This window comes from Corvus hawaiiensis, chromosome 3, assembly GCF_020740725.1.
Source record: "Corvus hawaiiensis isolate bCorHaw1 chromosome 3, bCorHaw1.pri.cur, whole genome shotgun sequence".
In the NCBI taxonomy this organism is placed as follows: domain Eukaryota; kingdom Metazoa; phylum Chordata; class Aves; order Passeriformes; family Corvidae; genus Corvus; species Corvus hawaiiensis.
In genome coordinates, this window is record NC_063215.1 from 120,435,762 (window position 1) to 120,447,837 (window position 12,076).

The 12,076-nt window shown below is 53.5% G+C and overlaps 2 protein-coding genes and 1 long non-coding RNA gene across 7 annotated transcripts in view; 2 read left to right on the forward strand and 1 right to left on the reverse strand.

The window, feature by feature from the left end:
* Positions 1-12,076, forward strand: part of BUB1 (BUB1 mitotic checkpoint serine/threonine kinase) — a 118,762-nt gene that overhangs the window by 65,720 nt on the left and 40,966 nt on the right. The gene's annotated exons all lie outside the window — the stretch shown is intronic.
* On the reverse strand, positions 1,777-4,590 carry LOC125323240 (mas-related G-protein coupled receptor member H-like). The gene is given in 3 exon segments (XM_048298064.1): positions 1,777-2,871; positions 2,873-3,125; positions 3,898-4,590. Coding segments are annotated over 2 exon segments (912 nt in total). The 5' UTR covers positions 3,016-3,125; positions 3,898-4,590; the 3' UTR covers positions 1,777-2,102.
* On the forward strand, positions 2,627-8,089 carry LOC125323257. 2 transcript variants are annotated; one of them, XR_007202443.1, is made up of 3 exons: positions 2,627-2,714; positions 3,327-3,534; positions 8,050-8,089. It is a non-coding gene; the product is annotated as an uncharacterized LOC125323257 (long non-coding RNA). The 2 variants fall into 2 exon arrangements; XR_007202442.1 differs by lacking the exon at positions 8,050-8,089 and adding an exon at positions 5,805-5,891.

A 12,076-nucleotide genomic window follows, 5' to 3' on the forward strand; every position in this document is an offset into this window, starting at 1 on the left:
GTTTCCACACTAGGCATGGGATTTTAAAAGGGAAATTAGCTGGGGCTATATTAGAAAAGCGTTGGGGCCTGGGTGTTCTCAATTCAGTAACTAAAATCTTTCTCCTCTAAAATCCGCCCCCCTTTGGACAGTAAGGCTGAATTCCAAACCAATGGTTTATATGATTTATCCTCATTCACTCTTTGCCAAACGCTTCGCTTTTCTCTGGCCGAGCCCGTGGCCGGGGTACGGAACCGCAGATAGAGCTCCTCACTCGCTCCGCACTTTGACAGCACGTCTCATCCACTCTCACTCGCACAGCAGCAGAATAGCAACAGACAAAACACAAAGAGCCGTACAATAGCGCCTAACAGCGGGGTCCAACCCCTTAAAGGTACCTTTCACAGTGGGGTCCAACCCCGGGGGGTCCAACCCCTTTAAAAGTACTTTTCCTCTTGCCCAGGACTAATTTTGGGGGACCCAGTCTTCCTCGGGACTTTCAACCCACCCTCAGGGACTCGAACCCTGGACCTGCAGGTATTTCTGTGTTTCAAAGGAATAGCAAATCCCTTAATTTGGTGCAGATGGTCCTTGTCTGCCCCCGCCGTGAGCCAAAGGACAGCTGAGCTCCCCCTGAAAATTCAGGGTCGCGACTGGGAGGTCCGCTTACCCCTGGATCCGGCAGCCGGGCAGAGAGGGTCCCGTCTGGGGTGCCAGATGAATCATGCCACAACCGGGCCAGGAGACACTTCAGAGACAGAGTCAGAGAAGTGGGTGTTTGCTTTATTCGGCGCGCCGGGTGTGTGGGGATCGCTCCTCCAAACACACACACCTGGTGCTCTCTACAACACAGTATTATGGGCTAAATTATGAATATTCATCACATTCCTTGGGACAGGTGTGGTTATACAAATTATTTCTCCGAAGTCATTAATATCATTAGCATGTGGGCCACGCATGTGCTGTGTGTCCTGGTGGTCGCACTGAGGAAGGCTCCTCTTCTTCCTTGGGGGTCTTTCTGATGAAGGCCAGTAGTCTTCCTCACAGTGCACTTTTCACCTTTCTCCCTGGGCATGCGTAGTCCTTTGAGGAATGATTCAGCGGTCTCTGAGATGATCTTTGTCACCTCTATCTTGACAAGATTAGAGTGAATTTGGCTTCTTAGGTTTTGTAATTACCATCTTCTGTCTGAACTAACATTTGCTGTCTCCCAATAGTTAGCTTGTGCTTACATGAGTTAGCTATTGACTGCCCCTTCTTCAAGGGTGGCCAGGTTCAGGATGGAGGTGCTGAAGGGCTTCCTTGGACATGGATGCTGGGCAACCAGAGGACGGCCCCGTTGTGCAGGACAGCAGCACAACCCCCTAATTTCTGTGCAATCCAATGGTCCAAGCTCCTGGTGACGTCAACGTCCATATTTCAATTGGGTTTTGGTCACAGGCACAAGACTTCAGTGGAGTTCACCTCTGACCCTGCACTTTACTCAGAATGATTTAATTCTGGAATTAAGGAATGTGACAAATTCCCACTCCAAGAGGAAGGGAATGTTGCTGTCCCTGCCCAGCTCTGCAGCCCTACCTGGTGTCTCTTCCCATCACCGGGAATGCAGGGCCGGCTCTGGCCGCCAGAAGGGGAAGGATGCTCCGTGCCATCCCGAGCCCTCTCCTGCCATCCAGAGGCACCAGCCCCGCAGAGATTTGGGGAATCACCGCTGCCCCGTGCTGGCTGTGTCCCCAGGGCTTAACCTGTCCCACCCTGTCCGGGAAAGAGATCCCTCAAAACGCCATGAAACTCATCTGCTGAGCCAAAGGAAACGGAGTTTATTCCCTGGGGCCCAGAGGCAGTGAGGGTCATTCCATGGGGAATAGAGCCAGGGAGCAGGACTGAGCCCGGCTGCACTGCTTGGAGCCACGTGGAGCCGGGAGGGAGGGAAGAGGAAATCCATGCTCCCTGCAGAGCATCCCTCCCACATTGCCCATGGCACTGCCCCTGCTCCCTTCTCCTGCAGGAATACAGGCCAGGGGGGGTTGATACTCTGGATATTTATAAATCCGATGGCTCAAGGAGTCCCTCAGTCACTGTCCCGGGGTCCTTCAGCAGCGCAGGGGAAGGGATCAACAGGCTCAGACCCCCGTGTCCCTGTTGGTATCCTTGCTGCGGGCAGTTTTGTCTTTCCATTCCTCAAAGACCCTCTGGAGCGAGAGCTGGAGGGACCCCACGGAGCAGGGGCTCCAGCACCTCCCTGCCAAGAAGTAGATGAAGGGTTTGATGGTGCTGTGGATGCAGGCGAGCAGGAAAAAAGCCTGCGAGGACACGTAACCGAGCTGCTGCAGGAAACTCAAGAGGCTGAGGAGGAGAGCCAAGAGCACAAGGAGGAAGATAACGATGTCAAACCTCTCGGGTTGCTGCTGCTGGGAGCCACACTTGGCTTTAACGATGTCGATTGTGCGGGTGATGAGCACGGGTGCAGCAAACAGGAGCAGGATGACGGTGAAAATGGAGATGAGAGCCACCCAGCAGTGCTCCTGCTTGTGTGACGGGTACAGGGAAGCCTCTGTGGGAATGGCAGTGAAGAGAGCGAAGAATGTCAAGCATTGAGCACCCCACAACACCCACATCATGGGATCGGGAAGGTCACAGTGGCAGCAGAGCTTGCAGAGCTTTTCCATGTCCTTTTTGGCGCCGATGGCTGTCATCCAGGAGAGCGCCCAGTAGCAGGAGAACGCTGACACCAGGTAAAGGAATCTCACGTACATCAGGGGCATGACAGGAGAGCAGGACACGTCCTCCAGCAGGAAGAGCAGGGCAGAGGGGACCGCAAAGAGGAGGAAGATGAAGTCGGTGACAGCCAGGCTAAAGATGCTGGCAGTATGCCCTTTCCATCTGAGGAGGCAGAAGAGCCCCGTTCCTGGCCAGCCCACAGAGGCAGATGGGCAGTGTCACACTGTGTATGGCCACGCTGGTGACATCTGTCTCACATGGATCATCTCCTTCGGTGGGTGAGGCAGAAGGTGGGGACACGGAGCTCACTGCCATGGATGGACGCTGGGCAGGTGCTGGGATGTGGCCTTGGCTGTGGTCAGAGTGGATGGGCAGTCAGTGCTTGGAGAATCCAGGGATGGACCAAGCGGCTCCTCAGCAGCTCCCTGCAGCGAGAAGGGTTTGGTGGAGAGAAGTGAGATGTGCAGGGTGGTGGGAATGGTGGGGTGGGAGAGGGAGGAGGGAGGGTTGGGCTGTTTGGCAGGAGGTTGATAAATAACACAGAGAGTAAACATTTTCAGTTCCCTGATGTTGCTGAAAAGTCCAACTAGTCAAAAAGATAAAAGGATTTAAATGTGTGCACGCAGGGCAAGAAATGAGGCTGGAGCCGGTGCTGGAATAGATCAGGAGGCCTGCAGTGGTTCTGGGGCAGTTCTGTCACAAGAAGCAACAGTGCACTCCCAGAAAAATAGCTCAAGGCAAGGTCACCTTTAATACTGAAGCATTCAGTGAATATGACCAGCAGAGACCCCTCTTAATGAATCTGCAGGACCATCAAAAGACTTCCAGGAGGAGGTGAATGCATGGAAATTTCTTCTAGGAAAGTGATTTTTGTGTATTAGATAGGAAACAGGTTTGAATGCCTCTGTGTGTTTGTAATGGATAAAACCCTGCTGTAAAGTCTCCCCACACACAGAACAAGGAGAGATCTTCCTGTGTGTCCTCCACAGGTAAAGAATTCCTGCTTCCTCCTGTTTCCCATTGTGTTAGAAAGTTTATTCCGGCCCATTTTGGTGTCAAGATGCAGAATGGAAGAGCAGGGCAGAGCAGGGAGGAGCTGGGGAGGGCACTGCGGTCACCGGGAGAGGGTGGCAGGAGCAGAGCAGCTGCAGGAGGAGAGGAAGGTGGGGCAGAGAGGAAGGAGAACATTCCACTGACCTGTTCAGTGTGGGGCAGCAGCAGGCACAGGGGCTCTGTCCCCATCAGCGGCGCTTCCTGGCACCCCTTGCTCCTTTGGGATCCACATCCTAAAGCGGCTCCTCCCAGGTCAGGAACACGAAGGAGAAAGTGCCCAGATCACCAGGAGGTGCCCACTGCTGTCCCACCAGCTCCTCTCCGTGCCCTGTCCCCGTGTTGCTCTCCCAGGGTGGGTGGGGTCACAGGAGAATCGGAAATTGTGACTTTGGCTACGTCAGAGCTCCACATGCCCGGAGTCATTTACCTTGGAGTTTTTAGCTACAGAGGAAGTGGCTTTTGTCAGAAGCCTCACATGAACAATTTTGCAAACAGCTCCTCCTTTCCTCCCAATTCAAAACACTCCTTCCCTGCGGAATGTCCCATTCTCTAACTGCCTTCCCTCTCCCGACAGGCTCCTACCATTCCTCGTTTCTCTTTCCTGAGGGGTCCTTGTCCCTCCAGCAGCAGAGGGATGCTGGTGGTGCTGGTGGCACTGGAATGCTGGCAGTGCCGGCAGTGCTGGTGAGGCAGCTGGCTGCTTCTCAGAAGCAACTCCCATTCTGGGAAGAGCTCCGGGATCATTGCCAAAACCTTCCCCGGGCCCAAGGAAGCACAGCTGAGCTGCTCCCCATCCTATCCCCATCCCATCCTCATCCATGCTCTCCACCCCCAACCCCACCCCGCCCTCCATCCCCATTCCATCCCCATCCCGTCCCGTCCCATCCCATCCCATCCCATCCCATCCCATCCCATCCCATCCCACAGGTTTCCCGCCCGGCAGCCTCTCCCCACCTTGAAGCGCTGCCCGTCGGGCTCTGCTGCTCTCCAGCGCGGACATTTGGGATCGGCAGCATCCAGAGCCTTCCTGACCCCTCCTGACCCCTCGCACACGCCCAGACCCCCCCGGGGCCGCCTTCCCCCCGACAGCCCCGCTCCTGCCCCGCTCCAGCCGGGACCAGGCACATCTTTGCCGTGGCACTCCCGGAGCAGCCGGGGCCGTGCTGAGCCCCTGGGCCATCCTGCCCGTGCCGCCTGTGCCGGTGCCAGCCCAGCTCCGGGCACTCGGGACCATGGGTGCTCCAGGCAGGTGAATGTGGCCTAGGAACAGCTCTGTGGTCAAGGGAGCAGCAGAGGAACTGAAGGATGCTCTTCCCCAGCAGAGCTGCTGCTTTGTGCTCTGGGGCAGCGCTGCCGCTGCTGGGCTTCCTCGGGGAAAACAGCTCCTTTAGGATGTGCTTTGCTGCAAAGCTTTCCCTGAGCTGGGTGTCTGCAAGAGACATCGGGATACCAGTGTCAGGAGTTTTCCATGGTTTCCAGGCTGTTGTACACAGCACGTTCCGGGCAATTTGCGAGCGTGAGGCAGAGCAAAATGGGTGCAATTGGACCCTGCAAATGCAGTTCAGGCAGACGTTGATCTTTTAACTTTTCCATGGCAGGTGCGAATTCTGGGGCATTTGTGAGTCTGCCTTGACTTGCAGGGATTGAAGGTTTTAGGTCTGGAATTGTTTGCTCAGCTTGCTCCAAGGCATGGTGTACTTCTGGAAGTGCCACACGCCTCCCAGGACCGAGGAGCTGCTGGCTGGGTGCCTGGGAGCTGGGAGCCACTGGGAGGGCTGGGGGTGACACCTGGAGAGGGGCTGGGGAAGCCTGAACTGGGATATTTTCCCCCCTGACGTTGGGTACCGAGGCACTAGGAAAATCCAAGACTCCAGGATGTTTGAATGTATCTAAAGGTACACCTGGACCTTTGCCCTGTGGCGCTCTTGAGTTTCTGTTGACTTTCCTGAATTGAGGCTGCTGAGGGCGGTGGAAGATCATTTGTCTTGTTTTGTGCTTCTCTGTTGTTTTTAACTCCTGCTTGAATTTGAACATAACTTTTTCCTCTCAAGGTCACCGGCGAGCCCGGGACAAGACCTGAGCCAGAACTTGTTGGGCCCTTGCAGAGAGAGAAGCAGTAAATGGTGTTGGAGAGTTTTTGGGAGCGCTGTGGGTGAGTCTCGTTTGGTGCTGCCCTTTGTTGCTGGGGGGCACTGGCGGAGCGCGCTGGGGCCGCGCCACATCGGTGCCCAGCTGGGCGCAGGCGCTTGCCCCTTGCCAGCCCTGGTGGGTGAGAGCTGCACCTACCCTGCTGCTGGCAGAGGAGGCAGAGCTGGGCCAGGGCAGCTCCTCCGCTGCGTGGGTGCAGAACTCGCGGGTTCCTCTCTCTCCCCGGGGCGCTCCGGCTGCTGCAGCTCTTTGGCCCAGGCCCCTGAGAGGCGCTGGGCTATTGCTGGCCCATGGCTCCCAGAGGTGCCCATGTGTGGAGGGCCAGGGCGCTGTGCTGGGTCCGGGCAAGGTTTTGGCTGTGACATGGCCGGTGCCCGTGAGATGGGGGTGAACTCTCAGCACAGGAGTTCATTGGGTTAGTTGTTTGTCTGAGGAAAATGTCCACTGAATTAGTTGGAGCCCTCAGATTTCGATGAACCTTTTTTCTAGAGTTAATGACTTCATAGAAGTAAACCAAGTAATTGAATCAGTGTGGCACAAATTTCAGGAGCAGTTTGGGATATGCAGCTGCACCTGATTATGTTGGGCAGGCTGGTGGGAAGGGCTTTCTCCCAGGCCTGGGCATCCTCAAGACACCTCAAGGATGTTTTTTAAACGTTTGTTGTCTTCTGTTTCCCAGCCCAGGGCCAAGCTGGAGAAAAGGTAGAGAGAGTGGCAAGTGGGAGTCTCATGTTTAGATCTGCCTTTGGATTCCAGTTCCTCCCGGGGGGCCTGTGCTGCTCAAAGTACAAAGGAAGGAGATGTTGGAGTACCTGTTTGTTCCCCTGTGGAGCTTGGAAGAGATGCTGAGGATGAAATTCCAGGGAAGCTGCGCTTGCAGAGCGACTGGAGTGCGAAGCAGTGGCAGCTGTTTGCCGTGGGCTGGTTTCCCCCCTTCACTTGGGTTCCCTGCTGCTCCTGGTAATCCCTCAGCACCTTTGCTTTTGCAAGTGCTTTGCTGAAGGGTTTCTGAATGTGGCAGTGAGCTTCTCTGTTCCTGTTTATATGGAGGATCTGTTTCAGGAAATGTCTCCTTATCTGGATGGATTCACAAGTTCCTGTCACAGGTTAATTGCAGTAAAGAAAAGGAAAAGAAGCCAATAGCCTGGACTGGGATGCCCCAGGCCCCTGCTGAGCACAGGGGTTGTTGCTGGGTGTTTATTCTCCAGTCCTGTGTGCTCAGGCCTTGTTATGAACTGCTCAGCCATAAATGCCACTGCAGGAAGAACAGGAAACCTCACGTTTCCTGTGGAGTGTTTGTCTGCACTGACTTTGTGCTGCAGCCTGAACCGTGTCCTAAAGGTTAGCTTTGAATTAATGCAGATGGTCCAGGATTGTGTGTTCAGCGTTAGTGGTTTAGGCATGGCCAGGTCTGGATTTGCATTTGTGGGCACTGAGTGTTCCTTGTGTCAGCTTTAGGTCTGGATTGGTGGGAATTGTCAGAGAAAAGAGAAGGGAATTGAAATGCACAGCTCTGTTCTTGGAGAAAGGATCAGGATGGGAGAAAAGAGGGTGTGGAACTGCTGGGAGCTCCTGGAGTGAGGGAAAGGATGCAAGAGGTGGAAACAAAAGCTGTGGAACAAAGCCCGAAAAGGGGGCAGGGCAGGGTGGGCACCGCGGGGTGGGGGAGAAAGAGGGAAAGAATCCCTGCTCCAGGAATGCAGCAGGGGCCAGGACAGGATCATTTTCCATCCACTGCTCTCAGTGGAATTCCAATAAGGAAGGTCCAAGGGAATGATTCGTTTGTTCTTAGGTTTGGAATGAAAGGTGCTCTTGCAGAGAGGAATATTCACCTGTTAAAATTCTGTTGGATACGGGAAAAGAGGGAGGACCAGCTGGGGAATGAACGGGTGGATTTTTGGTGGATACAGGCAAAGGCATGGGCAGGGGCTCTTAGGTAAAATACACTTCATGGGTAGCACCAGGAAAAGCTCCAGCTGCCCATTTTTCCAAGCTCTGAAATTCCAGAGGAGTAAGCAGTGGTCAGCCCATCACTTTCTGTATTCCTTGGACGCCCAGGGCTTTGTTGGGAAGAGGTGACACTTGGAAAGGAACAAATCCAGGGATGTAATTCCTGATAGTGAGGCTCTGGTTTTGATATCCTTCCAGCACCCAAACGCAACAGAGGGAATCCTGGAGGAGGTGGAAAACGCTGTCGCTCCGTCGGTGGAATTCCTGGGAAATGGAAAGCAGCAGAAGCAGCAAGAACAGAGTTGGAAGCAGGCTCCAGCCGGGTAAGGCAGACACCAAATCCTTTGGAATTAGAAGTGGGCAGGGGTGGGAAGAATTAATTCTTACATTCGTAGCCCATGGATTCCTGAGCAGGATCCCGGCAGGGAAGACTGCAGGGATCAGACTGGGGACTGATCCCAGCTGGGGGCAGCGAGCCTTGGAATTGGCTGGAGGGAAGAAAGAGGGATCCTTTGAGCACAGGGATCAGCTGTCAAATGTGGAGATGGCATCAGACAATTCCTCGGGAGGGTTTAGTTCCTGGGCCAAATTGATCTCCTGCCTTGTGAAGGAGCTCAGAGACCTGGGAAGAGCCCAAGCAACGCAGGGAATGCAGTGGCAGATAAAACTGCCGGGGAACGGTGGGGAAAAGCATCGAACAGGGGGCCTCGTTTTGTACAGGAACGGTACAAAAAAATGTCCGAAAGAGCAGGAATGGAATGGGATTTTAGGTATTCCTCGGAGACCACAATCCAGTGGGAAGGCTGAGAGAAGGAAGCAAAGCCTAAAAAGGCAAATGAGCCAAATCTGCCCAAAGCCTCCAATGGCCACATTCCCTGGCATTGCTGAGGACTTCAGCCGAGCTCCAGGCAAAAGGTGAGCCCCTATGGAATCCTTTCTGGGAGACCATATCCAGCTGGGACCCTTCCTGGAGAAGGCCATGGGATATGGGTTATCCCCGGTCCAGAGAATATGTCATTTCCTTGGAAAAACACTTGGATCACTGCATCACTTTCTTGTTTTAGGCTCACCAGTCACCCGGGCTATCCAAGTCCATCCTCCCCAGCGGGGAGAGCGGGAGCACGTCCGGCCATGGAGAATTTCTGGGAGAGCCCGGGAGAAGAAAGAAGGCTCCAGCTTCACAGATCTGTGTCATAACCCATCCTGTCGGCCGCTCCTGTTTGATCCCGGTGCATTTGTCCTCTTGGATTCAACCTGAGCAGCGCTAATTGCTGGCAATGAAGCAGCCTTTGGTACTTCTTTTCCACAAAACCTCTCCATCCTGCCCTTCAATCCTGTTGCAAACACGGGGAGAACCCAAAACTCCGTTTTTTCCCCTCTCCCCTTCACTTTGCCTCCTCTTTTCTCGCAGGCTTTGGGCTATCCAGGCTTGCATGTGGATTAGGCAGAGCACCCTGTAGGCTCAGCTCCAGGTGGGATTGCAGCGGTGTTGGAAGCACCAGGGATTCTCCCAAGGTTTGGTGTGAGGAGCTGCATCTTGGGAGGGGCTGGGATTTTGTGCACTTCTGGGGGTTTTTTTTCCTGTTTGCCTTTTGGGCTGCCTCAGAGAAAAGGCTGAAAACCGAAGGAGCTGAGGGGGGGTTCCCAAATTCCTTTCCAGCCCTTCAGAGGAGGCACAAAGCCACGTGCAGCTGAGGAAAGGGATGTGAGGAGAATGGCAATAATGGAGCCTTGGGACTCTGCACTTCATTCTTTTCACGTGTTTGGAGGTGCAGGAAATGCCAAACCCCACAGGAATTCTGTGTCTGTAACATCGGGTGCAACCTCTTGAAACCCAAGTGCTCAGAGTGGGGTTTTCCCAAGGGTAAATCCCAATGTGACATGGCAAGGCTTCAGTGAGGATTTCCAGGCTTGACTGCACAGCTTTTGGGAAAGCTCAGTAACCAAACAAGATCAGATTTCTGTCGGATTTGGATCAAACGTGGCGTTTAAATCTGGGACAGCTCAGCTCCCCGGGTGGGAAAGTGCTTGGAGTAGCCGAGAGCTGAGCCGTTGTTGAGAATTCCAAGCGTTGTGTCCTTACGCTCCTTAATACAGCGTTTAAATAATTGATCCTGAAAGGAGCCAGTATCAGAGGGATTTGTTAGAGGGGCAGGGATGTTTTTTCACGTGGCAGTGTGTCGGGATAGTCAAGACTCCTTATGTCAGAATTAATTGGTCTTCCTTCTTTTCCCTTTTGTTCTTTCTAGATTGTGGCTGAGTGGGGAGAATATTTGGCCATTTCACTCGTGGTGCTGTGCCCAGCAGTTCTCACAGTGCTGGGAAACAGACGATGCTGAAAATTGAAGGAATTTGGACGCGTAAAAACGAGCTGTTCGCTCTTCTCCGGTGCGAGGGCTTTGATGTTGGTTGGCAGTAAAGTTTCCTGGTTGTCTTCTACTCCTCTTGCTCACTCTCAAAGTCAGTGTAGGATTTCCAAAGAACCTGCAACAGAGAAACCTCTCATCGTGTTTGTTCCGGGCCCACGGAGCCCCCGGCAGGGGAGGAGAAGGGGCGAAGGTGGAATTTCCCTGAGAGAAGGTTCGGAGATCGGGGTGCGTTCACTGGCGCCACGGGCTGGGATTGGGGCTGAGCGGCGCCGAACCCGGTGCGCATCATCCCCTCGGCTTTCCCCTCCTGTTTCAGCAGGGGCTTCATGGCCCTGCCCGGAGACAGATGTTAATTAGTGAGTGCCGGGCCGAGCCGTGACAGCAGCAGCTTCTGTTCGAGCCGCTGCTTTACTGGCAGGTTCTTCAGCCACCCTCTCTAATTAAAGTCCTGGCGTTTGTTCCTGATTTTCTTTCACTCTTCCGTCCAACTTTCCACCTCTTTTCTTCTCTCTGTCCAGTGTGTCTTTTGTGTTGCTTTCTTGTCCTGTGTGCTCCCCATGCCATTCCCTTTCACTGCTTCACTCTCTCTTGGTTTTCTTTTAAGAAATAAATACTCAATCTTTATTTAATAAACACCGCAGAGAGGAGAGGGGGAGAAATGTTCCCTGACAGCTGTGAAGTTGAAGCAGGCAGCAGAGTTCCGTGATAGGGATGTCCTGGTGTTCTTTTAAGAAATCCATACTGACCTTTATTTAATAAATTCTGCTCAATCCCTCTCCCTGTTCTGTCTCTCTGTGTCTCCCTCGCCGCCCGCATCTTTCTCTTTCCTTCTTTCTTGCTCTCCTTTTTCCTTTGTGCTGCAGCGTGACTGTATTTCTTTGTCCTTCTTGCTGTCCTTTTGCCTGTCCCTGTTGATGCCATGAAGATTTTTTTCTTTTATACCCCTGTTATACCTTTCTACAACTTCTGTATTCTTAGTGCTTTTAGCCTACATTCTTGGACTTGTTTGTCAAGCTAAGAGACAAAACATTTTAGAAGCTTCGTAGCTGGGGATCAGTGTGCCCCAGCCCCAAAGGTCCTCTCCAGAACATATTCTGTAAACTAAGATAGAACCATCCAGGGGAAGGTTCCTTGGGGAGGGGGGCTCACTTGAGCCTCTCATTGGGGAATCTTTGATAGATCTGCTAATTAGTAACACCTATAATGTTATACCCGATCTTTGGGGGCACACTCGGCGGGGTGCATCTCGGTGCATATGACCTGGACGTGTGCACCTAAGGATCCTTAAAATAAATACCAAGGTAAAATCCCTTTTCCCCTTCTAACTGTGTATGACTCTTGATTTTAAGACCAGGAAAATGCATCACTGTCTGCATCGGCTGCTCGGTCCCTCTCCCTCACGGTACCCTTCTCTTGAGAGCCCCTGTCCTGCTGCCCATCCCTCTCTTTGCCCATCCCTCTGCTGCGCCTTGCCCGTCTTCCCCGCACGCCCCCGTGCCGCGCTCATTTCCTCCCTCCGTCCTTGTTTCCCTCTCTGTCTCTGTATTATCCCTCTGTCTTTGCTGTGTGTTTACCGCTCCGTCTTTCTCTGTCCTTCTCCATGCCTCAGTGCTGTTCCTTTTTATTCTCGGTGGATCCGTCGTGCTCCCTGTGCCGTTGTTTCTCACGGGATCCTTCTGTCCCGTCCCCTGGCCCTGTTCTTTTTTAATCCCTCTCTGTCGTGCTGCCCATTACAGGTGGGGTTTTTTTCAGTTTCGTCCTGCAGCCTGCTCTTCCTTTTCCTCCTGTGTCCCCTCTGCTCCCGCTCCCTCTTTCTGCCTCTCCTGGTCTCTCCCCCCGTGCTCCCACCGCAGCGC